Source organism: Camelus ferus, chromosome 6, assembly GCF_009834535.1.
Source record: "Camelus ferus isolate YT-003-E chromosome 6, BCGSAC_Cfer_1.0, whole genome shotgun sequence".
Classification (NCBI taxonomy): Eukaryota; Metazoa; Chordata; class Mammalia; order Artiodactyla; family Camelidae; genus Camelus; species Camelus ferus.
Genome location: NC_045701.1, coordinates 3,655,830 through 3,683,457, shown reverse-complemented (window position 1 = coordinate 3,683,457; position 27,628 = coordinate 3,655,830). Strand labels below are relative to the sequence as shown.

At 49.5% G+C, this 27,628-nt stretch overlaps 2 protein-coding genes across 3 annotated transcripts; one reads left to right on the top strand and one right to left on the bottom strand.

Moving 5' to 3' along the window:
• The first annotated feature begins 696 nt into the window (after positions 1-696).
• On the top strand, positions 697-12,139 carry SLC51B (solute carrier family 51 subunit beta). 2 transcript variants are annotated; one of them, XM_032480946.1, is made up of 4 exons: positions 697-2,536; positions 8,126-8,326; positions 9,282-9,372; positions 11,807-12,139. In XM_032480946.1, the coding sequence occupies exons 2-4, from the start codon at positions 8,230-8,232 to the stop codon at positions 12,009-12,011; spliced, it is 393 nt and encodes a 130-aa protein (XP_032336837.1). In that variant the 5' UTR covers positions 697-2,536; positions 8,126-8,229; the 3' UTR covers positions 12,012-12,139. The 2 variants fall into 2 exon arrangements, with proteins under 2 accessions (XP_032336837.1, XP_006184070.1); XM_006184008.3 differs by having other exon boundaries at positions 698-2,563.
• On the bottom strand, positions 12,092-25,267 carry RASL12 (RAS like family 12). Its single transcript, XM_006184009.3, has 5 exons — positions 25,005-25,267; positions 23,010-23,066; positions 17,557-17,630; positions 16,633-16,823; positions 12,092-14,034 (listed from the first exon to the last, which is right to left on the bottom strand). Exons 1-5 carry the CDS (start codon positions 25,105-25,107, stop codon positions 13,659-13,661), a joined length of 801 nt encoding a protein of 266 aa, XP_006184071.1. The 5' UTR covers positions 25,108-25,267; the 3' UTR covers positions 12,092-13,658.
• Positions 25,268-27,628: the final 2,361 nt, after the last annotated feature.

Genomic DNA, 27,628 nt, shown 5'->3' with positions numbered 1-27,628 from the left:
GGAAAGTCCAAGGTAGGATTCATTTGTCCAGAAGTGATATTTGAGGCTATGAGGAAGGGAGGGCTTGGTAACGTGCACTCATCTCTGTGTGCACGTTTCTTTCCTGGTACTTACCACACAGCAGTCACAACGACACGATCCCTGGTGTGACCACGTGCGTGACTCCCCACTAGACTGCAGTCTCCATGAAGCCAGGGACAGTGCCTGCGACTGTCCACCACTGGGATCATCCTGGCACACAGCGGGCATGGAATCATAAGCTATAGAAGAGGGAACTAGAATAAGAGGAAGAAAAGAGAAACAGGCAGAAGAGTGGAAAGCCTGGAGTGGGGCAGGCTTCCCTTGAAGGGGACTCAATTCCCTTTAAAAGCCCAGTGACACTCCCCCAAGACAGACAGGGCGGACTGTGGTCAGGGGGTCACTTCAGGGACATATATGGGCATGACTAGCCAGCTCATAGCCTTTTTCTCTTGGCTATTCGATGGGCAAGAGATTCGAGCTGGCATCCACGGTACTTCACCCTTCACCCCGTAACAACTGATCCAAAAGGTGGGTATGTGACCCAGGCTAAGAGAGTCAGAGTCCTTTCCCAGGAACTGTCCAACTGGAGCTAACTGAGGACTCCCTCCCCTCCAGCTGTCAGGGTGTTAGCCCGGATTTTCTGCAGCCTGGTGCAGCTACCTGGAGATGACCAGCCTGTGGGGTTGAGCCTGATACCCAGAGAGAAGCAGGAAGAGACCCAGAGAGAGAAAGAGCAAAGGATTTTCAGGCTCCTGGTTCCAGCTACCCCTAAGGTCAGCCCCTCTCTGCTCTTCCCAGTTAGATGAGCCAATCAATTCTTGAATTCCTTTTGTGCTTAAGAAAGTTAGAGTTGAGTTCCTTTCTCTTGAAGTCTATCACTGCCTTCCTCTCCGAAATGCATCCTGACTCTGACCACTTCTCACTGGCTCTGCTGTCATGATCCTGCTCCAAACCACTACTGTCTCCTGCTGGGATGAATGTAATAGCCTCCCAATGTCTCCTGTCTCCTCTCCTGCTCCCCTACAAACCATTCTCCACCCAGCAGGCCAAGTGATCATAGATAAATGTCAGGCAGATCATGTCACCACCAGTGGCTTCCCCTACATCCATACTCTTTATCCTGTTTTACCGCACGATCTGTTTCTACCTCCACCTTTATTCCATGCCACTTCCCCTCATCACTATCCTTCAGCTACATTGCCCTTTTTTGTCCAACTCATTAAGCTCATTATTTCTTCAGTGCCTTTTGCACCTGCCACCCCAGGTCTTTGCATGGTTAATTCTTCATCATTCTTTTTTTTTTTTTTAGTAAAGTAATATAGTAACCATAGCCCCCTCCCCACCCTATCTATTTCTGTATCATTTTCTTGTTTAAACTATTCACAAAAATTGTCACGAGCTGAAATTATCTTATTTATGTTTGACTTACTTTTTTTTGTTGCCTGTCGGTCCCCAAGAGTCTGAGCTTTAGGAGAGCGAGGTCCTTGCCTGTCTTGTTTACTATGTGTCCACACAGTAGGTGCTCAAGTAATATTTACTGAATGAATGAGTCATGAAATGATGTGGAGCTGGAGTCCCGTTCAGGCCCTAGGTTCCCTGTCGCATCCCCTTGTCTCTGCTGTCCAGACCATTAACCAGTGTTAACTCACAGAGGAGCCTCACCTGTCACACGACTTCACTCAGTCTCTGTCTCCTCATTTGTGAAATGGGAAACCCATTCCTTGCCAAGTCAACTCCAAGAGTTGCTGGAGATACAAGGAGCGTGGGCGGAAAAGCCCAGAGCCCACTGCTGATCAGCATTGAAAGGGTTTGGCCCGTGGAGGGGGAGCGCCTCCCTCACTCCTCTCCTGCTCGCCCACCAAGCCCTTCCCGCTCAAGGCTGTTCAACTTGGCCTGCTTCCTCTCTGGGTCACTCACACAGCCTCAAGTGCTTTGCCTTCCCTACCCCTGGCCCTCCAAAGGTCTTATTTTATAGCTTCTTGTAAGGAATTCAAATGAGGCCATGACCTTCACTGTGACAAAGCACAGTGAGGCTGTAAAAGGCCAGACCTGGCTCCCTGCTCCGTGGTTAAACATTGATAACGCCAGGAACTAGAGGCCTGAGCGGGCACGCCACGCATCCCCCTGCGGGGATGGGGCCCCCAGGCCGAGGGCCCTCACCAGCCTGTTCTCTGGGCCGGCGAGAACGATTGGATGCTTTCTTCCTACCTGAGGCCAGCACACAAGAAGGAAGGCATTGGCTCCTGGTTCTTTCCGATTGCGAAAGTCAGATGGAGCCTGTTTGCCATGTGAGGCCATTCATTCAAGAGGTCAGTCACCCCTGAATGACAGAGAAGTCTCCGGACCTGGGCGTGTGCTAAACGCAGAGCTACCGGATGGGCCCGGCTGCCACGGGCTCTGTAGCACTGCCTCCCAGGCGACAGCTGTGCGGACAACTCAGGTGCAAAGACCATCCGGTGCTCCCCTGAGAGGAGGAGGAAGAGAGAAACCAGTGCTGCTCCCAACAGCAGATCAGGCAAGTCCCAGGAACCCAGGACCCAGGGTGAGTGTCTTCAACCTCCCTCAGGGATGGGTGGTCCGGGGCTTTGGGTCGGAATCACGGTCCAATGGCAGATGGTTAAGTCCTGTTTAAAATTCAGGAATCTCTCAGAGGGGCCTGAGGAGACATGACAACTAAATGCAACACGGTATCCTGGATGGGTACCTGGAGCAGGAAAAAGGACATTAACGGAAAAATGAAATGCAAATAAATCATGAAGTTTAGTTAATAATTTCTTAAAAGCTGGGCTATTAATCCTATGCTCACTCTAGAAGGAAACTGGATGAGTGGTCTGAGGGAAACGTGCCCTTCGTGTCTGTGGCCTCTAACACAGTCAGGGAGGGCTGACTCTCCATTCTGGATTTGTATCCACCTTGTTATTTTATTTGTTGGTATATGTTTATTATAACAATGTTATCCATGTTTTCAAACACATTCAGCTGTGGACATCAGCTCACAAATTTGTACAAATTGTACACTCATGCAAATTTGTACATGTATCTGATTAGTTCTAATGCCTCACTGTCTTGATTACTATTGCTTTATAGTGAGTCTTGAAGTCAGGTAGCATCAGTCCTCTGACTCTGGTCTTCTTCAACATTGTGTTGACGATTCTCGGTCTTTTGCCTCTTTGTATGAACTTTAAATTCTGTTTGTTGATACCCATAAAATAACTTGCTGGGATTTTGACTGGGGTTGTCCTGTATTAAACTGAGAACTGATATCTTGATTAGTTCCACTAATTAAACACCCAAAACTGAAACTGCTGGCTTGAAAGGTATAAATATAATATATACATACTTTTTTTTATTGAGGTATAGTTGATTTACAGTATCACGTTTCAGGTGTACAACATAGTGCTTCTCAATTTTTAAGTTATACTCCATTTATAGTCATTATAAACTCTTGCCTGTGTCTCCCTGTGCTGCACAATATATCCTTGTCGCTTATTTATTTTATACATAGTAGTTTGTACCTCCTAATCCTCTACCCTATCTTGCCCCTCCCCCCTTTCCTCTCCCCACTGGTAACCACCAGTTTGTTCTTTATATCTGTGAGTCTATTTCTTCTTTGCTATCTTTGCTAGTTTATTTTTTAGGTTCCACATATAAGTGATATCATGCAGTATTTGTCTTCCTTTGTCTTATTTCACTTAGCCTAATACCAAGTTCATCCATGTTGTTGTAAACTGGCAAAGGTTCATTCTTTTTATGGCTGAGTAGTATTCCACTGTATGTACCTATACACATACATACACAGTATATATACACACACACCACATCTTCCTTATCCATTCATCTGTTGATGAATGCTTAGGTTTCTTCCATATCTTGGCAATTGTAAATAATGCTGCTATGAACACTGGGGTGCATGTATCTTTTCGAATTAGTATTTTCATTTTCTTCGGATAATATATACATATATTTAGAAATACGTACAAATATACAAAATATATATTTAGAATATACATACACAATACATACATTTAAAAAATGTAATTACACGTATTGTTTTCATGACAATATTACACGCTCACAAGAAATGTATACAATACAGAAGTGTTCAGAGTGAATGTCCCATAGGTCTAGACCCCATCCCACTTACTCAGAGGGAGCTGGTATTTGGTATCTTGACCTCCACACTCTTCTCTGTGGGTATGGGAGGGTCTGCATACGCAACAGGGGCTTACGGCCAATTAATCCAGTCACTCTTGCATCTGAGATTGGACAGAAAGTCACAACCCTTCTTAGCAAGTGCTTTGGATTGGAGCTGGAATGCAAGATCACATCAATTTGCAATCTGTGTAACTTTGTCCCCTTTTCAGTATATGTTTGTATATATTCCTAACTGAGTAAGGTAGTAGGTATCTGAGTCCTTGAAAGTCTAAAAAAAAGCCTTTCTTTCTCCCTGACTTCCATCTCTGTCTTGACACATGAAAGATCATTTGTATATGAAAAACCTAGCTCACTATTATATTTGTCTCAAACTATTTTCCTTCAAAATCTGTAGATGTTTCTTCAGTCTTCTCAGAGCACTTAGAGATGAAGAAAATGCTGATGTCAATCTTTTCCTTAGTACCCTGTTTTTCTGTTTGGATGTTTGCTGTCCGGTTGTTTTTGGATGTTCCTGGCTGAGCCTCCAAAGGCTGTTTGGGGTTGGAAGGCAGAGTCAGAGCAGGGGACTTGAGACAGCCTCGGGCCTCCCTTGTTCTCTCTTTGCCTTGCTGTCTTCTGGGACCCTATGACAGATTTTCACAATTGGACTGTTCAAAACCCTTCTCCTGTTTTATGTCTTTAGTTACTTTTGTCTCCATTTCTGTTTCCTTTTTCTTCATCCCCAGAGATAATTATTTTTCTGTGTTGAGTCTGTCTTTTTTAAAATGTGTTTTTGTAAAACATGTGTTGTTATTTTCTGTGCATGTATTCCTGGATTTTCATAAATGGTATGCCATGCCTCCTTATGACCCTGGGGATGCTTTCTTTGGGATAGAAAATACTCCAGGAGCAGAGCTGCTGAGTCATGTGCACACTGACTGTGACTAACCTGCTTTCTCAGTGGCTGCCCTGGTCTACACTTTCTGGTGCGGGAGCCCCGCCGACACTCGGCATTACCCACCTTCCCAACTATGCCAATCTCATGGATGTCAAGTGGTGTTTCATTTTTGTTTTAATTTTCATTCTTCTGATTTCCAAAGAGTTTGAGCATTTTTTCCATATGCTTAGCTGGCCTTTTGGGTTTCCTGTTTTGTAAACTGCCTGTTTATATCCTTGATCTATTTATTAGGATTCCAGTCTTTTTCTTATTAATTTGCAACAATTCTTTGTATATTGTAGACATCAATCTCTTCTTGGTTTTAAGCATCAGCAAGTGTCTCGTCCCAATCGGAAATGTGTTTGTTACTGTACTGATGGTATCCTTCATCAAACAGATCATCCTATTTTGATATAATCAAATCTATCAGTTTTCTGTTGTTATGCAATGAGTTGAGCTTTTCTGGTTTGAAGAAGTCTTGCCCCACTTCTATTAACTTTATATTTTTTCCTCTTACATTTAGGCCTTTAATCTTGGGGTCCATTTTTGTATGTCTTGTTTGTTGGATGTGCATCCAGTCTTCCTTTTCTCTGGTTTTTCTGACACCACCTGCTAAACAATTCCTCCTTTTCCTACTGGTGAGCAGAGCTACCTTTATCGTGTATCAAGGTCCTGTGTCAACATAGGTCTCTACGAAATTTCTATTCTGACGCCTTGGTATAGGGATCTGGTCTTGTGTCAAAACCACATTTTTATTACTATGTCTCACCATCTGGTGGGGCCAGTCTCTCCTCTTAGTCTTTTTCTGGACACTTACTTCGTCTATATAAATGTTAGAATAAGTGTATCAAGGTTCCTCAAAACAATCCAATTGGAATTTTGATGGAAATTGCATTGAAATTACAGATTATTTTGGGGATAAGTGACATCTTTGTAAGTTTATCCTATCTAAAAACATGAATCTCTCCATTTATTCAGATCATTTATTATTAATATATTATTATATTATTATTATTATTATTATTATTATTATTATTATTTTATCCTAGAGTTAAAAAGTTTCCTCCATAGAGATCTTTTGTATTCTTGGGTAAACTAACCTAGACGCTTTATGGCTTTGATGTTACTGTAAATGATATCTTATTTTTATTTAATTTTCCAGTTTCACTAATATGAGAACTGAGCTTGTAGACAGTAACTTCAGTGAATGCATCTATTATTTCAACTGTTTATTTTTCTAGGTAGATGATCTTGTCCTCTGAAAACTGTGAGTTTTAGCTCTTTCCTATCAAGTCTCACACTCCTTTTTCTTTCCTTGTCCCACTTGCTAGGACCTCCAGGACTATGTTAAACTGTAATGGTCCAAATTCAACCAGCAAATTGCTGCCATTTATCTTTAAGGGAGTACATTTAACGTTTCTCCATTAAACATAATGTTTGCTGGAGGATTTTTATCTATTGCCTTTACCAAGTTGAAGACATTTCTTTCTACTCCAGGTTTACTAAGTGTTTATCATATATATATCAATCATATGGTTTCTCCCTTTTAGCCTATTAATGTGGTGAATTGATACAGTTTCTAATGTCAAACTTTCCTTCCACTTACTGATAATGATTTTCTTAATAAATTGTTGAATTTGGTTTACTAAGACTTTATTTAGGATTTTTGCATCTACTTTCACAAAAGAATGAGCCAATCATTTACTCTTCTTGTATGGTCCTCATCTAGTTTTGAAACCATTGTTAAATGAGCAGTAAAACTTGTGCTTTTTATTTTTGGAATTAACTGTTTATTGAAAATTTATTAGAATTCATGATTAAAGCCAGCTAGTCCTGGGCTTGATTTTTGGACAGGAAGTCTTAGACCATTTTTCAATTTCTTTATTATGACTTATCAGTCTCCAAGTTTCTTGTTTCTTCTTTGTGTAATTTTGGTATTTTATATTTCTCTACAAATTTATCCATTTTATCTAGGTTGTGAAGCTTAATTGCATATAGTTCAAAAGACGCTTCTGTATTTTATAATCTCTGGTCTTATTTTGGTTCTATATTTTATTGCCTCTTCTCTCTTTCTTTGGATCAATCTCATCAGAGATATGCAATTAAGTGTCACATTTACACGCAATTTCAAAGACTTAGTACAAAGAAAAATATCTAAATCGTTGTTATATTGATTACACATTGAAATAATATTTTTGACATATTGGATTTTAAAATGTCAAAATTAATTTTGCTTTTTTAAAAATGTGGCTACTAGAAAAATTTCCATTAGGTATTACTGGTATAGGTAGTAGAAAAATATGCCAAAATCTGTGACTGTTTTGAGACTGAGGTTTAGTAAACACAAATAGCTTAAACTGTTTATTTTGTAGCTAAGGCAACAGGCTCAAAGTAAGGCAGGGATTTATCCAGGTAGCATGGGTTCAGTTTCTTCCTTTGCAAACGACAGGAAACAAATCTGGTAACTACCACTGAACAGAGGGCAGCACTGACCAATCAGGCTTGTGGATGAGTTTGGTAGCGAGAAGGGAGCTCTCTGCGCTCAGCAGCAGAAGCCCCCGACTACATTTCCCCGGCATTTCCCGGATTCTCAGCTCGGGGCCCCAGCCGTGTCAACCTCCAGGAGAGAGCCTGTGACAGGCCCAGCCTTCGTCACGTGGGGAGGCAGGCGCCTGTGAATGGGCAGCACGAGAAAATCTATGCTAAGGAACCCGGGTGCAGGAGTGCTGTAGGGCTGAGGAAGCTAGACCAGGACGCTGGGCGACAACAGGACATGTCCCCAGCAAGGGCCCCAAAGCCTGTCAGGGGCTCAGTCCTCTTCCCTCCTGGGTCAGTGCTCCTCCCCAGACCTGAAGAGTTTTAATAAAGATTTGAGTGACTTCCACTTCTTTGGTCTCTGTTTCTCCAGCTCTCCAGCTCTGGAAGTTCCTGCTGTTTCAGTCAACTTTGGACCCGAGGAGAGCTGGGTTTGGGCAGGGAGGGGAGGATCAACTGGGGTGGCATACCTTGTCATGCTCTCTGTTTTGTTTCCAGGGGTCTTCAGGGCTTTGCAAAGGGCCAGGACATAGGAGGCCAGGAGGGCAGCTGGGAGCAAAAGTCTTGGTTGTCAGAAACATACCCCAACCAGGAGCAGGGGCATGAACTACAGTGAGGAGGTTACCGGGGCCCCACTTGTCACCGAGGTGTCTCAGGAGCTGCTGGAAGAAATGCTTTGGTTTTTTCGGGTAGAAGATGGTAAGTGGTCGGTGGATTGGTGGGTGGTGGGATGTGCTCTTGGCACAAAGAGAGGAATCTGGCTGAAGCCCCCCTGTCATGGTCCCCTCCTCTGCGGCAGGCCACACATTTCCTCCAAGGCAGGGACTGAGGCTGAGGGGGCTGACTACCCAGAGGGGTCTGGCTGAATGGCACCCTCCATTTCTCAGGGCTGGTCATTCATGTTACTCATCCACCCAGTCATTCACCAGTTTTTACTAAATTCCTTCTGTGCACCAGGCACTGTTCTCAGCACTGGGGTTACAGAAGTGAGTAAAACAAAAATCTCTGCCCTCATGGAGCATTCATTCCAGGGAAAGAGAGAGAAGATAAACAAATGACTAAAATGCACAGCGTGCTGGGGATGAGCAAGAAGAAAAATTAAGCAAAGAAAGGGAATAGGAAATGTGCAGCAACAGGATGTAATGTGGCCAAGGAAGGACTCACTGAGAAGGATGTCTGAACAGACTTGTAGGAGCTGAAGGAATTAGCCATGCAGATTATGTGGGGGAAGAACATTTCTAGTAGAGGGAACAGCAAACGCAAAAGCTCTGAAGCTGGGTCCTTCCTTCCTCCCTTCTTCCATCCCTCCCTCCCTTCTTCCTTGGTACTGCACTTGGCCAGCCCCTAGCAAAACTCTGAAGGTTGTGACATTTATCTTCATCCATATGCCTCCTTTCTCCACTATTATTATCCAGCTGCAGTGCTGTCTCCCCAGGTAGATGAGAACTTCTTCAGAGCAGAGATCTTATCCCCTCCTCCCCTACACCGGACTTAGGGTTTCTGCGCCTGGCAAAGGGCTCATTTCAGCTTAGTTAGTCTCTCTACCACACCTGGCCCACAGCGGGGGAAAGTTGATGCTGTGAGCTGGTCTGTTAGTGGGCCTGAGGGGCATCCAGCCCCTCCTCAAGGGTCTGTCATGTGTGTCCCTCCCCAGCAACTCCTTGGAATAGCTCCATGTTTGCCCTGGTGGCCGTGGTGGTCGTGATAAGCATGGTCCTCTTGGGAAGGAGCATCCAGGCAAACAGGTGAGGAGCTGGTCTGGGGGTGGTCTCTGGAGGGTGGGGGCCCTGCCCTCCCAAAGGAAATCTAGAGAGGGGTCATCTAGGGGCCTTGGCTGTCCACCCTTTGGGACAGCAAAATGCAGCCTTCAGGGTCCTTTGAGAACCCAAAGCTGCTGAAAAACTCACAACTGTCCCCGATGACCACTCCCTGACCCTGGCCAGCAAGCAGGCAGGGCAGGGGCTGGTGTGTCCCAGAAGTCAGGATCTCTGGCTCTGGGGTCACAAAGGCCTGGGTTCAGATTCCAGTTCTTTCACTCACTAGCTGGGCAAGAAACCCAGTACCTCCAAGCCAGCTTCTCCTTCCACAAAAGGCAATAATAATGGATTCCCTCCTGCTAGGATTGTGAGGCGTGCTCAGTGGGGGCTTTGCAGAGTTAGGGGTGTTGTTAAAGGGGAAAGCTTTGCCCTGCTCCAAGGCCAAATACAAGATCAGCCAGGGCTCCTTGGGGTAATTTTGACATCTTTATGACAACAATACTCCTTAACTCCGGATGCACAGCAAAATCATCTGAGGAGGAATATTAAATACACAGAATATTGTGCCTCACCTTGGAGACTCGGACACAAAGGGTCTGGGGTGGGACTACTGGCATTTTGTTAAACTCTCTAGATGATTCTAGGGTTAACTTTTGAGAGTTCCTTGAGGGCGGGGTCCACATTTGACTCAACTTTGTTTCCCCAAGCAACTAGCACAGTGTCTGGTTCTAGAAGTTATTCAATAAATGCTTGGTTCACTCCTTCCCATCATTCATTCATTCATTCATTCATTCAATAACTACTATATCCCCACCAGTCATTACAGCAGTTAACTTTCACACAGCAACCATGAGACTCCCACCCTGAGATCCGTATCACGTTTTAGAATTTTAAAGGCACCATCACATTCTCCACATTCTCCCTGTAAGGTGGGGCAGACACAGGTTGCTTATTCCCGCTGTACAGAATAAGGTCACTAAGGATCCATGGAAGGGTTGGCCTAACCTCCATGCTCTTCCTTCTATGCTATATTTTATATGGTCCATGAATCCTCCTCACAGTTCAGCTATAAAGTCAAAAAGAAATCACCGAGTGCCTATTTGTCATTCATCCCACAAAATGAGCTGAGCACCTGCTCGGGACCAAGCTCCATGCCAAGAGTGGGTGCCACAGGCCTGGACAAGATAAATTCAGCCCCAGCCTGATGGAGTTGGTGGGGAGATGATTGTAGTTTAGAGTGACAGAAATGTGATTGTGGGACATATAGAGTGTTGTGGGGGCAGAGGTGGGATCTGGGGTCTGTGGGGCAAAAAAAAAGGCGGGGGGCTGAGGAAGCCTTCCAGAACAGGGGACACCAAGCTAGAGACAGAGGAGGGGGGCCCGTGGGGCTGTGGCGTGGCGTGTGAGGAAAGCAGGGGAAGACTGAGGACAGGAGGCAGCAGGGCCCAGCGTGCCGGCCCTGGGGGCAGTCCTAAGGTGTTCAGGTTCTAGTTCGTGGGCTTTGAGGAACCAGAGAAGAGCTTTGCACAGGGACATGAAAGGTCTGTGTTTTAGCAAGATCGGTCTGGATGCAGGATATAGAAGGACCCTGAGGAAGTACAGCCTCTAAGAAGGTGACCTTGCCTCTCTCACCCTGTCAGGAAGCATGCCCTCATTGTCACCTCAGAGACAAGGTGGGTGTCCTCGGGAGCAGCAGACACTGAGCTGCTCCCACCATGGCCCAAGCAGATTGTCTGGGTGGTCCGCTCTCACCACAGCGGGGTCCTTCCACTGTGGCCAGGAAGTCTAGGGGTGAATACCTTAAGTAAAACCACCACAGAGGGAGGACAATTAGGAGAGTTATTGGGAGGAAGACTGGATCTTGAATGCCAGGTTAAGGAAGTGGGCAGTGGGGAGCCACTGAGCTGGGGAGTGATGTGTGCACACAGGGACTTTAGAATCATGACTGGTGCGTGTAGGCTGGGAGAAGCGAGCATCTAGAGGCAGGAAGATTAGTTAGGAATTTCTTGTGGTAGTTCGTCTGGGGATGGGGTGTGGAGTAACAAGGACCTGCATTAAGTAGGATGAGAAAATGTGGTTTGGTGAAAAGAACACAGGACTCAGAGTCAGGAGCTTAAACGCACGTCCCAGGCATGTGTTTCTTTGGCCTCTTTGAGTCATATTACCTCACCTGTAAGGGGAGCAATAGTAGTTGAGCTCACAGGTGAAAATGAGGATGTGGTGGGACGATGCACGGACAAGTACGTTTCTCTGCCAGAAATCATCAAACCCTCTCAGCTTTCTCCTCCAGCATTTCCCAGAACCGCGTGCTGGGCTTCCCCCTTAAACTCGCTAACCCACTCGGGAGACCCAGTCCTGCCCCCAACCACTCGGTACCCTAGCTCGGGGAACTCACATTCTACAATGTTTTCTCTCCTCCCAGAAATCAAAAGAAGCTGCCACAGGAAAAACAAACTCCAGAAGCCCTATACTTAGCCGAGGATGGAACCAAAGAAGACAGCAACCTGACCACCCTAAGAGAGACTTTGCTCTCAGAAAAGCAAAATTTGGCCCAGGTGGAAATGGAGTTAAAAAACAGTGATGTGCCTCTGGCCTTTCCTCCAGACCCACGAGAATCTGAGAGCTAGTGAGGGTGCAGGGCAGGGTCCCCGAGTTGTTAGCAGGTGGAGTGACCTGCAATCAAACTAAAATTCTGTTATGAAAAAAATGAACCAAAATAACCCCCTTTTTATTAAAACGCTTCTGGATGTGGGCAGTTGGAATTGCATAGTTTGTTCACATGGCGGTGGTCCACACATAAGCGGCTGGGAGCAAAAGCATGAAATCCAGAGCTGGCCTGTGGGTCAGGAAGCCTGGCCGGGACTCCTTGAGTGGTCTTGAGGGGTTCGCAGCCTCCCTCTGACCTCGGCTTCTCCATCTATAGAATGTGGCTGAAGCCTGGGCTGGAGCTGTTGGTTTTCTATCCAAGCTCCTGGAAGGGCTCAGGGGGAAACGGGCAGGATTCTGGGCTCAGAACCCCCTTCCCCTCCTTCCCCTCCCCAGCCCTCTCCTTTACCTGCTTATCTGCTGAGGGTCCATGAAAGACTTCCTTTGGACCAGGGGTCCTGTGGTAAACAGAGCTAGAGAATTATGAAACTCTCTGCCTCTAAGACCCTTCTCCCACGAACCATGGGATCCCAGAGGAGTGGGAGTGTCCTGATCCTGTGTCTGAACCACAGTGTTGTGGCTTACAGCTGTGGTGGCAACCCCAGATAATTTATGCAAAAATTTGCTCTATGGACCCAAAATGCTTTAGGTTCTATCTTACAAAAGTAGACTCTGGACATGCAGACCCATTGCTAAAGGTCCCACCGGACCAGAGTACAAACAGTACACTGTGTTTCTCCCTGTGAGTGCCCACGGGACGTCTGATACAGCTGTGGGCTCCCTGGAGTCCTGGGTGAATGTCACTGCAGAGAATGACTTTGTTCTGCAGCTTTGATCATTAAACTTGAGAAGGCTGGTCCTCAGGGTCTGTGGACAGAGCCCATGATTTTAGGTGGGAAAATATGGGGGCCTTGCTTCCTGGTAAAAACACACTGGAGGCTCCCTACACTGGCCTACCCACAGCTCCCACCTTCTACCCTCATTGAGAGGCAACAGCCCTTCCTGGGACACCTCTGCTTCTCCCAGGCTGTCCCGTAGGATTATTTCAAGTAGGTTTTACTTGGATAAACTACAGGCTTTGTTGCTAGGGCCTCTGTGAGATCAGAAGACAGTGACAAGGCCAGACTCTGGCCCTCCAAAACCTGCAGCCGCCCTGCCCTTCCAGCCCACCAGGAGGTGCTGGGACCTCGAGACTGTCCCTCCTGCTGGATGTTCTCAGGCTTCCTGGAGCTGTCCACGCAGAGCTGTCCGCTAGGGGCCACATCGGGCCTGGTTGCAGCTGGAGCAGGAAGAGGTGACGGCGCCATGACGACACTGCAGTTTCCTTCCATTTCAGGCTGACCCCAGGTCCCTGGGTTGTCACAGTGGCTGTTTCCCATCAGGGTGAGGGATGCAGTAGTTACTATGGAAACCAAGGCCTGGAGGGAAAAGGAGCAGCATTCCTGCCTGTCCCTATTGCCTGTAGAGTGAACTGGGTGACAGGGACACTGCCTGGTGCTGGTGGAGGGGTCAGCTGTCCACCAGGGGGCGAGGGCTGCTGATCCATCAGAAGGAAAGCCGGTGGTGAGAAGCCAGCCCCTGCCCTGGGGACTGCCCAGTGCTGAGCCTGGGATCCTGAGCAGGGGCCCTCAGAAGATCTTGAAGCCCTTCAGCAGGGTCAGCGTGGGTGCCTTGCGCTTGCTCTGGGCCCGGGATGACTTGACAGTGACCAGCTTGGCCTGGGCCACGGTGGGCATCTCCTTCAGGCTGGCGGTAGACAGTGCGTTGAAGGTGCAGCTGGCCAGCCCATGCCGGGCTGTGAGCGGGGCCTGGTGATGCAGGGCCCTCTCCTCAGAGATGAAGAGGGGTCGGGCCAGGGAGTTCTTCTCCAGCTGCCGCCGTGCCTCCCGTACTGCCTCGTGGAAGACACGCTGCACGTGCTCGAAGTCCAGGCAGGCGGAGACCTCGAAAAACAGGCACCCGAACCTGCCCGCCAAGGCTGCGCCCTCTGCCTGGGTGACCTGCCTGGCGGGGAAGCAGGATGAGGTGGGGTCAGGAGCATGCATCCAAGTCAGGCAAGCCTGGGCCTACATCCCACTCCCCACTTACTAGCTCTGTGACCTGGAGCCATCTTCATCTCTCTGAGGCTCAGTTTTCTCATCAGTAAAATGGGATAATGACAGCTGCCACTCAGGGTTGTTAAGAAGGTTAAGAAAGACAATTTGTGTCAAGTGCCTAGCATAGTCCCCGCTCAGTAAGTGGTGGCTGATGTCGCCAAAGGCAGAATTTCACAACGAGGCTGAGGGGAAGGGAGAAACTGGCCCGAAGTCCCTGGCTAGACCCTGCCTGTGGCCAGAGAAGATGGCCATTTGCAGCCCCGTGTCTCCTGTACTCCAACATGGGTCCCTGGGTCAGGAAATGAGCCACACTCAGCTCTGGCCTGTGGGATCAGCTCTGGAGAAAGGCAGCAGTTTTGTCAGAGGATATGAGACCAGTGTCTACAGAGGCCTGTGGGCCGAGGTGACTCAGGGCCCTGCGGGTCGGCAGAGCAATCAGGGCTCGTGGGGAGTTCTGTCTGCCTGCTCAGGGGAGCGGCGGGAGGGAGCAGGGGTGACAACATGAGAGAGGGAGCCGCACCTCTTCCCAGCTCCGTCCTGTACCGCCTCCAGTGATGGTGGGATGGAGTAATCGTAAGTGGAAAGGTCCTGAAAGCCATGGGACTCAGGGTGAGGAGTAAAACACGACTGGCCCTTGGGTAGGTCAGATGTCCAGAGGAGGCAAGAGACAGGGGGGTCACTGAGGTCTGGAGGCCACGGTTGCAGTGGCTCAGCCCCACTGCTGAGTGGCTCCACCGGAGGACAATGGCACAGCCGGTGGTGACATGAGAAGGGACACAGGGGGGGTACTGGCGGGAAAAGGTTTCTGAGCCAAGGTTAATTTGGCAGGAGCAAAGGCTGGGAGCGGGCCAGCTGTCCAGGGGAGTATCAGAGACAGAGAGTGACTGGGACAAAAAAGGGCAGAGCATCTAAGCCAGTCCCCACCCAGGGCTGCCGCCCTGACTGTCAGCTCCTGAGAAACTCCTTTCCGAAGAATACTTTGTCACTGTGGGGTGTGAATAATGAGCTTTCAGAAATGAGGACCCCGTATGTGCATGCATGAGTGAATGGGCAACACAGGCAGGTAACAGTATCCCTTTTCTTATTCTGTTGCAGCCTAGTGAAAATTCTGTCAGGTTTGGGAACCTCTACTCTAACCCACATTTTACCCTTTAGCTACAAGACAGTCATGGGAGACACTGACCAACGCTCAGCTAAAAGTTAGATTCACTGTGTGCCCATCAAACCCTGATCTACTAACCTTGGGACTTGATCAAGGAAGGAAATGGGGATAAACTGTAAGGACTTGCTCTTAGGGAACTGATGCTGCTTTGCTCTTTGCTCCCAAACCATTTTCAGACAATCCCTTTGGCAAATACCGGAACCAAAACAGTGGCCTAGTTTTTTCCTCATATTTAAAACTGGTTTATTCACAATCCAGTCTTCCGATCCCTCTTGTAGCTTCTAGCGTCTCTGTGAAACCTCACAGACTGCCTTTTGGCTTTAAGATCACACTTGCCTCATTCCCCGAGATGGAATTTGTCTTGGTCTGAGGGCCTGCCCGCCTTGAAGGCCCCTACCATGAGCCCCGTTTTCCCAATGCCCATCCGACCTGTCCTATACCAAGGGTCCCCTTCTTGCTAACACAGGTCAATGAGCCTCTGGGGCCTGGGGAAGCAAGAGTGACCCGCCTTGAGCAGGGAGGGATGGGAGGAAGGCTGGTGGAAGGTGGCCTACCTCGTAGGTGGACTGGCCACACAGAAAGGACGTCAGTGTTAAGACGGCCAGTGGGATCACTCATCAGGTGGAGGCATCACAGTCCCAAACCCCTCAGGGGCCAGCTGGACAACTTGAATGTGTGGGGAGGGTGGAGGCAAGCCATGGGGAGTGCGAGGTCTGTGGTTAGCTGGAGAACACACACCCCGCCTCAAAGCATTCCAACTCCAGGTCTTTTAAGAACACTGTGCCAGCCAAGCAAAATACGGCTGCAGTATTCAGTGGTCACCTGCCCTCTGGCCCAGTCTGTGACCTCTGATTCAAGTCCAACTCTTTGTAAGAGAACCTGCCCTCAGCACAGCCAGCTGTGGGAGTGAGCCTGGGACCTCACTTGGATGAGGAAAGAGCCGCTTGGAACAGAGCAGACACCTGACCCAAGCAGCCAATGACAGCCTCTCTCCCCGGAACTGGAATTGGGCACTGAATGACCAGCCAGCTGTGGGGAGTGGAAATGGAAGGCCATACAGTCTCAAGCAAGAAAGGGTGGGGCTGAGAGATCTCAGAGCCTAAGGAGGGTGGAAGGAGTGACCTCTCTTTTGACTTTGGGGTCCAGCCTCTGTGCAGCCCAGATGCCTTTCCCTTCCTGTCCTTGGCTGCCTGGAAAACTTGCTCCCTGTTCCCTTACATCACATCCCCTTTCCCCTACATTCGAGGGGATTACTCTTCTTAGCAGCTGGACAATCCCTGAAAACACTGGCCTTTACGAGCGAGGAAGGCGAGCCCCAGATGTGGGACGGAGCGCCGCGCTCACCTGTACTGGGCCATGTCCAGCTTGTTGCCCAGCAGCAGAGCAGGGTAGCCGCGCTGTGTCTCCTTCGCGTGCAGGGCGAGCAGCTCCAAGTAGCTGCTGCTGCCCTCGAAGCTCTGGCGGCTGTCGACGCTGTACACCACCAGGAAGGCATGGGCCCAGTTCAGGTAGCGCTCGCAGTTCCTGGGCGTGTCCTGGGGCAAAGGAGGGCAGCCTCAGTCAGGGGCAGAGGAGGTCGAGGGAAAGGCCTTCACCTGAGCAGTCTCATCTCACCTCCCTGCTCCCCGGGTCTTTGTATATTGTTCCCCGGCAGGGCCCTTTTCAAAGGGGCACTTGACTGTGGATTTGGCTTGGTGTGAAAGCAGACATTGTCTCTGAGCCTCACTCCCACCACCCAGCCAGAGACTTGGAGACCTTGGCCTCTGGGGCACAGAGCCAAGACTCTGGCATGGCCCCCACAGAGACCTGGCTGTGCCTGAGCACCGCTGGTTTGGGGTCAGCTTCATGGAGCCCCTTTGGATTCCAAGAATAACTGGCATCCAGCCTTGGCCACAGGGAGATATATGCACCGGCGGGAGCACTTGGGCCTGGGGAGCCTCTCTGTAAACACATGTTTGTGCACCTGTCTCCATGTGTATGCAGGCATCGAGCTCCAGAGCACAACACCGCAGAGCTGACGCCAGCAATCATCAGGTCTCCCCAGGCACCCCCAGGCCTTGTCCTATCCCTTCTCATTTGGCAAATGAACAGATTCAGGCCCAGAAAGGTCAGTGCCTCAATCAGGGTCACATTGCAAATTGGAGCTTAAAAGGTTTACAAATTGCCATCTGAGACCCTCTCCCTGCGGCCACCACCACTCTGGGAGCAGGATTTCTCAAGAGGCTAAACTGACTCTCAGCTCTTCATGGGTAATGGGGGAAATGTTACCAGGTCCGCAGTGTCCATGACCCTCAGGTGGATAGGCTGGTGGTCCACGGTCTCCTCTGAGCTGTAGGTGTCCTCTGCAACACACAATCAGCATGGTCGGTGGAAGGGCAGGCCAACCGATGGTGGGCTGGGTCTGAGTCCCTGCTTCTCTCTGTGCTGGACCCCTGTGTACCCCTGAGGGACTTGCTCTGGGGTTGGCTGAGCCAGGACCACTGGAAAGGCCTTGGCTCTCCCCCACATGGAGGACATGGGCAGAACCTCCCACCAAGGACATGCTACTTCACTTGTCAGGGCTCAGGACGTCAGAGGTGACTCACAGAACACGCTGCAGGGGACGGGACTGTGTTCTGGGTCCACCCACCAGGCCTGCAGGATGGATGGAGTGTGTGGATCGCAGGCCCAGTGAGCAGAAGAGATACTGATGGCTCCTCCCTCCTGAACCCCAAGGTTCTCCACCCTCTTCTCCTCCAACCACTACCTGGCCCACCAGAAGCCCCCAGGGACAATCAGGACAATCCTCCTGCCCCCAGTGGGAGAAGGGACAGGAAAGAAGCAGCATACAACGTGACTAAGGGAGAGGGGTCAGACCCTGTTCAGATGTCTCAAGAAAGTTTTTACAAATAATTACCTTGTCAAAATAAGAGCAAAAGAACGGGGAGGGTATAGCTCAAGCGGTAGAGCGCATGCTTAGCATGCACAAGGTCCTGGGTTCAATCCTTAGTAACTCCTCCAAATAGAAATAAATAAATAAACCTAATCACTTTCCCACCATCAAACAAACAAAAAAGCAAAACATATGCTTTAAAAAAAAAAAATAAGAGCAGAGGAATCTGGTGTAGTGTGAAGTTTTAGGTTGGAGATGTGGAATCAAACCCAACTTCAGCTACTTTTTAGCTGTATGACTTGGCCAAGTCATTTTAGCATTTTGAGGCTGTTTCTTCATTTTAAAATGAGGATAATATGATAACACTGGCTAACAGTTTACAAGTTTTTATTCCGTGCCAGGCACCGTGCTAAATGCTTGTCCCGGCACCATGTCACAGGGCTGCGTGAGGACTGGATGGGCCCCTAGGCGTGGGGCCTGGCCCTCCACAAATGCGTGGTAAAGGACAGTGGGGACATAGTGCTCCAGAGTTTTCAGAGCAGGTTCACGTTCCTGGGTGATTTAAAAAAATTTTTTTGAGATAATTTTAGACTCATGTAGAAATTGCAAAATAGTACAGAGAGTTCCCGTGTATCCTTCCTTCTGCTCCCCTCAGTGTTAGCTCCTTACATAACCATAGTACGATGATCAAATCCAGGAAACTGACATTGGTACCATACTATGAACTAAATCACTGACCTTATTTGGATTCCGTAAGTTTTTACTTTTTTTTTTTTTCCTCAAAGGTCTCATGACTTCAAACCTGAGGAAGCATTAAGCGGCCAGGCCTGCAAAGAGGACCTCACTGTCACAGGCAATCATTCTCCCTACCCCAACTTTCCCCTCTGCCACTAGCCCACCTGTGTGAATGCACTTGGCCCTCACCTTTCCCTGGAGGGGGGGTGGGGGTCCCTGGGCCCCAAGTGATCCCAAAGAAGAACGGCCTGGGCAGAATGGGGGCCCTCTCTGCCTTGCTGGTACTGTGAGAGGAGTATCCCCCAACCCTAGCAGAGTTCACAAACACCTCTCTCTGAAGGGCCACTGGCAGCCAAGCCAGGCCTGGACCCACGCCAGGTCCACTAGCAGCCAGCAGGAATCACAGACAGCTCCCGTCTCCAGCCTGCTTTGGGGACTTGGATAAATAGCCACTCTTATTCAAAGACAAAAAAAAAAAAAAACCAAAAAACCTAATGGAAAATATGCCCTAAATGTTTAACTATATTTGGTGCAAGAAGAGCTGGCTGCCCCTGGATGCCTACATCTTGTTCAGATATTTCTTTATCTTCCTGCCAAAGTTGTCTGGTGCACGCCTTTGAGGTACGCCACAGCTCCTGTACCCACACAGGCACCGTGCTGTGATCAGCCCAAGGGAAAATATTAGCCCAGCCTTGGTCTCCTGCAGTCCCCTATAGCACAATAAATAGCCTTTTGAGGTTGCTGTTAGCTTCGCTGTACAGAGATGACAAGGAGGTGAGGCCCAGAGACTGGAGAGAACTTGTCCTGGGCCACACAGCACCCTATGGGAAGGAACAGGAACTCAGGGCTAGGTTCTAGGCTGGGCTGTCTCTACGTTGGGATCCCCTCAGAGATCATGAGATTCTCTTACTCAGCTTCCTCCCCCTTTGTAAGTGAGGTGTCTTGGTGGGGAGGGCACCTTTCCAAGTCATAATAATGGCCTGCCTCCCCATCACAAAGTCCCTGCCCTCGGGGCATTCTGGAGTCCTTTAATAAATGTGGGCTTCATCACTCCTAGTTCCAAATAACATTCTGAAGACTTTAATGCCGAGAGAAGATCCTTTCCCCAAAGTATTTTTCTCTTATTTGCAGTATTAATTTTTAAAATGTCACCAAAGGAGCTCTGGTAGGAGTGCGTGTAGGATGATGCCTCAGAAATGGCGCCCTTATCCTGGCGGGACAAGAGAGATGAGAAGCTGTCATTCTGCCCTGGGCAAACTATGTGAGGTGCCTCCAGCCCCTCTGTGAGAGGAGCGGGTTCTCCTGGAGACCCCCACCCCTCCTGGGGCGCTCTGCACAGGCAAAGCCCTTTCACAGGCACTGAATCTCTCGGCTCCTACCAGCTCTAACAGTCCCAATCCATAACACAACTCATACAGAGACAGAGCACAGTCTATCAGTCCCATCTTCCAGATGGGGAAACTGAGGCTCAGAGAGCCCAGTGTCACGCAGACGTCTGACTCCAGGCTCTGTACAGCATAAGGCTACCCTTAGTGGAGGGCAACTGGAGTGGCGTCTCATCTTCTTTTGTACTCGCGTTTCTCCATGATCTTAGGCAAGTCACTGAGCCCTCTCTGCCTCAGTTTCTTTACCTGTAAAATGGCAATAATAGGAGTGCTTCTTTAAAGGGTAATCCTAAAACCAAAATGCAATCCCATGTTTAAGAGCATCTACGTTGTGCCTAGCACTGCACTCCGAGCTAGAAATGAGAAGGAACCACACAGGTTTCCACCCTCAAGAGGCTCCCTTTGAGCTCTAGCTCTTGGGAGACCTTTTGAAGAGGGGAGAGGGTTGTTTTCCATCTCCTGATGGCTAACTCTTCCTTGGATGCTCACTCACTTCTCCACAGAAGGAAAGGCTCTGTCCGAGAGTCCTGCTGTTACTGAAACCAGCCATGGGATAGTGGCCGGAATTAGACAGTGGGCAGGACCCCCGAGGAGCAGCACTGGCCTCCCAGAATGGCTGAGAGGGGAGCGTCTGGTCATCGCTCCAGCTCAGAAGCTCTCAGGATGGGGTGAGAGCCCAAAGGCTAAGGTGACTAACTGCTGCTGGTCTGCCACCACCCTGCCAGATAGTCTGACTGCGCATTCCCTACCAGCTCAGAACTCCAAAATTGCTCAATCAGGAGGCTCAAACCAGCACTGTAATGGGCTCCAGTGGTGGGACCCTGCACGAAGGGTATGGATTGTGGGACAGGAAGAAGAGAGACTGGAGGAGGGTTGCCAAATAAAATATAGGATGACACATTAAATTTGAATTGCAGATAAACAGCTAATGATTTTTAGTATACGTATGCCTCATGCAATATTTGAAGTAGGCAGAATCTGTCTTGTGAAGCAGCAGCCTGGGGAATGTCCACGTTCCCTTCCCCGACATCCCTGCTGTGGGCCTTTCCTTCCACCCCTCCACCCCTCCCCATCTTCGATGTCCCTACTCTGATTTCATGTTCTGGCCTCTGTCGACACTTCCCCCGGGGCCAGCACACGATCGCATCCTGTGTCCCACTCCCATGGGCACTGACCTCTGCTAATCAAATGGGCTCCCCTAAGACCTGCTGGGTGACCTTGGCCCAGAAAGGTCCTTGGGCCTACTTCCTCCACTGTAGCTGAGGGGTGATGTCAAAACACAGATGGTCAAGTTAAGCTTTGAGGAACAAACCCCTTAGGGACTGCCAGTGAGTTGCCTGCCCTGCACTCCTGACTTAGCCAGGGGACCCCCGCTGCTTTTGCTGTTTGACACCCTGGGTCATGTGTAAGACCTCTTTGGAAGAAGGGATTCTGCTACCTAAGGAGCAAATTCTAAAAACCATAGGGCTAAAAGGCCCTAATGTCCCTTCCTGCTCCGACACTGGGATTCAACATTCCAGCCCCTCTACTGGGGCTGATGGGCACCAGTGGGACTAAGGCCCTCTTTCCTCCAGGTGTCATTGGGGCATTCCAACAGAGACCTGCTGCAGTAGTGATGCACTGCAGAGGTTTCAATCTGTAGGACCCCCGAGGGTCCTCCCGGAGCCCTGGGTTTCCTCAGAGGGCCCTTGGGGGTGGGGGAGTCCCACCTATGCTCTGTTCAAGTCTTATGAATGGAGAAAATAACCTAAGACTAAAATCCCCATTTTCAGAAAGCAAAGAGCATCCAGACACCCGAGTTTTCTCAGTGGAAGGCTGGCAAGAAACAGATGTTATAAATGTGAGCTTTAAGTTACGTTTATATTAATAAAATTCTGCTCTGATTTATTTCAGATACTGGGGTTCCATGTAGGAGGGTACTGAGGAAAATGTCCTGCTGCTAAAAATAGTTTTAAGAAATTGATCTGATTAACCTGGGGGAATTTCAGCCACCACAGATGGGAAGCCATGTGAGGAGGAAGAAAAAAGGAGTGAATATATACCGAACGTCTCCTGGGGGTCGAGTACTAGGCTAGAACTTTCACATGTGTTATTTCTTTAATCTTCACAGTAACTCCCTGAGATAGGTATTTTTAGTCCCATTTTACAGATGAGGAAGCAGAAGCTCAGAAAGGTTAGGTGACTCCTTCAAAGAGGCACAGCCCATAAGTGGCTGAGCCAGGATTCAAACTCAGCTCTGACTGACACCAGAGCATCCTTTTTCCCCCAATATACCATGATATAGCTACAAAACAAGACTAGTTTTCTTGTGTGGTTATAAAACTGGTTTAGAAGCCAGTATCACTAGGGAATTTCCCAAATGTCTTCCAGCTTTTCTGAAAAAGTACATTGAGTGACTACATTAAAGAATAACACTTAATGGATGTGGTTGTTCTATGATGTTTGATTTTTTTTTTTTTTAGTCTCATTATAACTCATATTTTAGCACACACTGGCTTTTCTAGGTTCTCTTAATTGGGCCAACTTCCCGGTTGTCTGGGGTGCACTGTGGAAGGGTATATTTCCGGAACTTTCTGCCCCATGGGCTGAGTCATCCTGCTGGCTCCTCCCCTCTGCCCTGAGATGTGCGGTCCTCGTCAGGCCTGGTCCCATCGCAGCGGCATAGGTGTGTGTGCTGGGAAGACCCAAGTAGGGCACAGGAGGAGGAGTGGGGAGGAGTGGGTCCTTACCCAAGTTGGGGTCATATTCGCTGATAAACCTCCTGGTCAGAAACTTCACGGTCAGGGCTGCAAGAAGCAGAAAGACGTCAGCTCAGCCTCCCCATCGTATCTGGCTGCGGGCCCTGGAGGCTGCCCCTCTCGTTTTAGGGAGGACTTATCTAGCCTCTGTGACCCCTGGCTGACACCAGCTTCTGCTCTCTGGTGGAATGTGGCTGGGGAGCTGAGAATTTGATTTGAGAGGCTTAGAGGAAACCAGAAATATGGGGAACCATGTCCTTCCCAGTTGAATCCTGGGATTTTGTTGGGGGAAAGGGAGACAAGAAAAGAAATGAGAGGTAAGCCTATGCGGTGTTTGTGAAGACCCAAACCAAGGGGTCTGGACTCATGCAACCAGTTACTTTAGGGTCAGCCTGGTGAGACTCAAATTGGAGAGAGACATCCCCCACCCTGGACAAGACACAAAGACTCTGAACTGTGGGGGCATTTATTCCCATTTTGGCTACAAAACAGAGAGTAAGAGCTGAATTGATCAGTGGGTAATCTCTGGGAGGGGTGTGAACCCCTGAGTCCCAAGTAAACATACTCTAGTCCTCAGTCCTCAAGTCTTGGCTTTAAGGCCTCTGCACTCACCATGGGGGTCTCACAGAATAAAAAACTCTAAAATGAAGCCTTCTCCAGGTGGAATGCATTAACAGGACTCTGATTTTGTTCAGAATTTAGCCACATAAAGCCAAGTGCCAGCCCACTATTATATTGAACTCTTAAAAAGTAATGCAATATTTTAAAGAAAATCCTTAAAATTCTTTCCCAGGATTCATAACAATGTCAGTCTGTAAACTAATGCCCAGGGAATACATATTTTAAAATTTAAATTCTTTCATTCGTGTAGTCACTGGCTAAACTGTACCAGTGACAGAGCTACAGATAATAATCTAATTTTCAAAGGGAAAAGGGCAAATCTTTTCTGTAGGAAAGCATGATTCAGAGTCCTCTCTCTGGGCCAGGGAGCTGGCTTCAAAGTGGAGACTTGGCCCCCTGCAAGTCTCAAAGAACACTCTGGTGAAGGAAATCCATAGTTAACTGAGTGATGGCCATTCACTAATGGCTGTAACTGGAAAACAGCCAGTGGAGGTGCCCCCTCTGTCCTCTCACCTTCAGCTGCCTGGGACTGTGAGTGGCGGGGAGAATGCAGAACCCTTTTTCTGGGTCTCTGCCTATGGTGACACCCCTACCTCAACCCCCTGGGCTCCAGCTGGGTGAGAGATGCCAAGAATGGTGAAGGCAGAGTTCAGTGTTGACAGAAATGGTCTCAGTAGAAGTCCAAGATCTTGGTTCATCAAGGACAAGTCCCAGGCACCTGGGACCACAGTCCAGCGTGTTTCCAGAAAGTCAAGACAGGGGTTGGGTTGAAACAAATACATTTGATAAGAATTTGCACTCTGTTCCAGAATCCAAGGGAACTGGGACGAGGAGTTGGTAGTGGCCTCTCCCTGGGAAATCCCAAAAGCCAGTGACTTTTACCACCTCCCTTCATGGGCCACAGGCTCCTTCACTTCGGCCTAAATCAAGGAGCAGCAAGCGACTAAGCTGAGAGGGGCCCGGGGCTGGGGATCAGTGCCTAACAGGTCCCTTTTGTGCCAGTCACCAGGGCTGACGGCTGGCCTGGGAAGAGGAGATGGAGAGTGGTAAACGGCAAGGGGGAGACTAGCGGAAGACAGACCGTGGGTCACAGAAGCAGAGGTCACAGACCCACTGGGGAGACACAGAGGGAAAGGCAGACAAGGAATAGAAGACAGCTGAGAGATGGAGGAGCTCAGAACAAAGCAGAGAGAGAGAGCCAAGCACAGAGAAACTGAGGCAAAGAAAATCATGGTGACTCACCCAACCCACCTGGGCGCAGAAAGCTCCCGAAGCCAGTGGAAGAGCCTGCCCGCGAGCCCGTAGCGCCCGGTTCCTCCCGCCAGTCCCCGTCTCTCCCATCCCTGCCGCCCGCGCCCCACTCACCGGACTTGCCCGCCCCGCGGCGTCCCAGGATGGCCAAGTTGACCTCGAGGGGCGCGCTCTGCGGCCCGCCGCCCGCACGGGGTTTCCCGAACACTGAGGACATGGCGACGCTGCGGTGAGGCACACGGGTCCTCGGTCGAAGGGCCCGGAGCAGCGTGCCGGGCTCCCTGGCGCTCGCGGACCCGGCCGCGTCGGCGTCCGCGTCCCGGGCCCCGCGCCGAGCGCCGAGCGGGCAGCGTTCCCGCGGCCCGGCCCGGCTGGGCGGGGAGGAGGGGCCGCCGGAGGCCGGTGGGCGGGGCCGCCCCGAGCGCCGCCGAACTCCTTGTAAGGGCCGCGGAGCCCCCCGCGGGGCGCGCTCACCCGGCTCCCGGCGCGCAGAGGGGAGCCGCGGCCCGCCGCGTACCCCACGGACACGGGGGGCCTCGAGGGCCGGGGTGCCGTCACCGTCTGGGGCGCCCCCAGACCCCGCGGGAAGGGACAAGGACTGGAGAGAGGGAGGCCAGGAGTAGGGGGGATAGAGGGGATGTTTCCAGCCTTGTATGAAATCTCCAGTCTTTTCCCAACAGCAAGAAGATACACCCCTCCCTTTGTTCTCCCCAGCTGGCACCACCTCCTCCTCCGGGAAGCCTGCCGGGTTCAACTCTCAGCCTTGCCCATTCTGTAGATCACAAGCCAGCTCAGCCTTGGCACACAATCCCCAGAACACATTACCCTACCCTTCGGTGTGGGGACTCTCAGGCATCACTGCAGAACCTAGAAAGAACTCTAGTTTCTGGGAAGGGAAGGGAGAGACCTCTTTACTAAGATTTCATGGCCAAACTGGGTCCAGCTTCCAGAAACCTAACCCATCCTAGACTGCTGTTTTCTCCCTGATGGAAGCTAATGAGTCACATGTGTTTGTGCCTTGTGTATAAATGGAGCATTTTATTTGTTATAAAACCTAGCACTCCCTCTTGCCTATGATTCTGGGATTGGTGGATGAGCCTGGTGGGGTCACCTGTCATTTCACTTGAAACCCATGCTAAATCTGGTCAGACAGGAGGCAGGGCAAAGGGCTGACACGGGGAATCTGGACATCTAGGATCTAGTGCCAGCTGTTTTATTGGGTGACCTCGGGCACGTCACCTCACTTCTTTGGGCTTTGGTGTGCCCATCTATAATGCTGAAGGAAGGGGAAAATAAATCCAAAATTCCATATGTGATTCAGGCCTAAAAGAGTGACAAAATCAGCCCTGGGTTAGAGCTCTGAGTACTTTCTAGAACCATGTAGGACCTCTCTTTTGGAATACACTCTAGGCTAGAGTGGGGAAAGATACGGGAGTCTCAGAGACTTCTCACTGCAGCCCTTCTCCCTCCAACCCCAAACCCCTACCCAATATCCCAAGTTAATCTACCCACCCACGTGCAAAAGAATCCAGGAAAACCCAGGTCAGCAGGCAGAGGGTCTGGAGTCAGAGCCTGATGGTAATATCTTCTCCTCAGCCAAGAGGGAAAATCATTTTCCAGGGCAGGATATGAATACTGACTCAGCCTAATTGTGTTTCTGGGAGATCATGGTAAACCAGCTGTGTTATTAAGACTCTAAGGTGTTGGGAGGAATTTGTTTAGATTACACCCACAGGCCAGAATTGCTCACAGAGCTAATGGCAAAGGGTTTTCGTTTGAGCTGTAGAAGGAGAAAAAGTGGGAGCCAAGTGCCAGCCATATCCCTAGGCTGGCCCCAGTCCTGGGAGGACACACTGGTTCTGGATGGGGTCTGTGAGGAAACCCAGTCTCACTGGAGGACGGCTGGAGAGAGGGCAAGCTGTGGATCCCCACAGGCCCGACCAGGAGTAAACCTGGGCTCTGCTACTTCCCCACTTGTGGGATGCTGGGGGAGTTACTTTCCTTATTTTTAAAACTCAGACCAACCAGTAGATGGGAGCTGCAAGGAGGTGGATTCTTGCTCAGTGTGAGTGTGAACTCTATCTGAGCTGTCCATAGTTAGAAGGGACTGTCTTTGGGGGAAGTGAGACCCCTGACACTGAAGGCAACAAAGGGGGTGATCACTTCAAGGAGGTGTTGTAAGGAAACACCATAATGATTTGCAAGATGCAAGATGGGACGAGATGACTCTTAACTCCTTTCTAGTTCAGAGATTATCTGAACTGGTTGCTTGCTGTTTACTCGTGCCCTCAGCTGTGACTGCTAAATGCCCAAAGTCTGCCCCTCCTAAGAGGCTTGGGAGGAAAACAGGGCCCACCTCACGACTGCAACCCCTCCCATTCCCCATCCTCAGCCTCATCTGTGGGCTGCTTGTCCAGCACCCAGAACCATCTGCTGTGGACCAGAAAGGCCCTTGGAATCAGTCACTTACTGCTAGACCCTGGAATAAGCTATGTCCATCTGAGCCTAAGTTCCTCATCTTTAAAATAGGGATGATATTAAAGATTCAAAGAGACAATATGAAAATGTTCTACCCAGAGCGTGGTCTGTAGCCCAAAATAGCAAATGATAGTTCCCTCCACTCCCCTGGACACAAACAGCTCACATTTCTCACCCACCTACCAAGAAGCCACCACTGTTTAATGACCAAAAGTTTGAGCAGGTTCGGTCAACAGAGGTTATTCTGCTAGGGCCAGGAG

What these genes read in the sequence shown, in the direction of transcription:
- RASL12 (XM_006184009.3), bottom strand. Translation starts at nt 25,107, where the DNA reads ATGTCCTCAGTGTTCGGGAAACCCCGTGCGGGCGGCGGGCCGCAGAGC. An exon ending in CCGCGGGGCGGGCAAGTCCG is followed by an intron (nt 23,067 to 25,004) that starts GTGAGTGGGGCG and finishes TGCTTCTTGCAG; the next exon opens with CCCTGACCGTGAAGTTTCTG. An exon ending in CGAATATGACCCCAACTTGG is followed by an intron (nt 17,631 to 23,009) that starts GTAAGGACCCAC and finishes TGTGTGTTGCAG; the next exon opens with AGGACACCTACAGCTCAGAG.
- SLC51B (XM_032480946.1), top strand. Translation starts at nt 8,230, where the DNA reads ATGAACTACAGTGAGGAGGTTACCGGGGCCCCACTTGTCACCGAGGTG. An exon ending in GTTTTTTCGGGTAGAAGATG is followed by an intron (nt 8,327 to 9,281) that starts GTAAGTGGTCGG and finishes GTCCCTCCCCAG; the next exon opens with CAACTCCTTGGAATAGCTCC. An exon ending in AGGAGCATCCAGGCAAACAG is followed by an intron (nt 9,373 to 11,806) that starts GTGAGGAGCTGG and finishes CTCTCCTCCCAG; the next exon opens with AAATCAAAAGAAGCTGCCAC.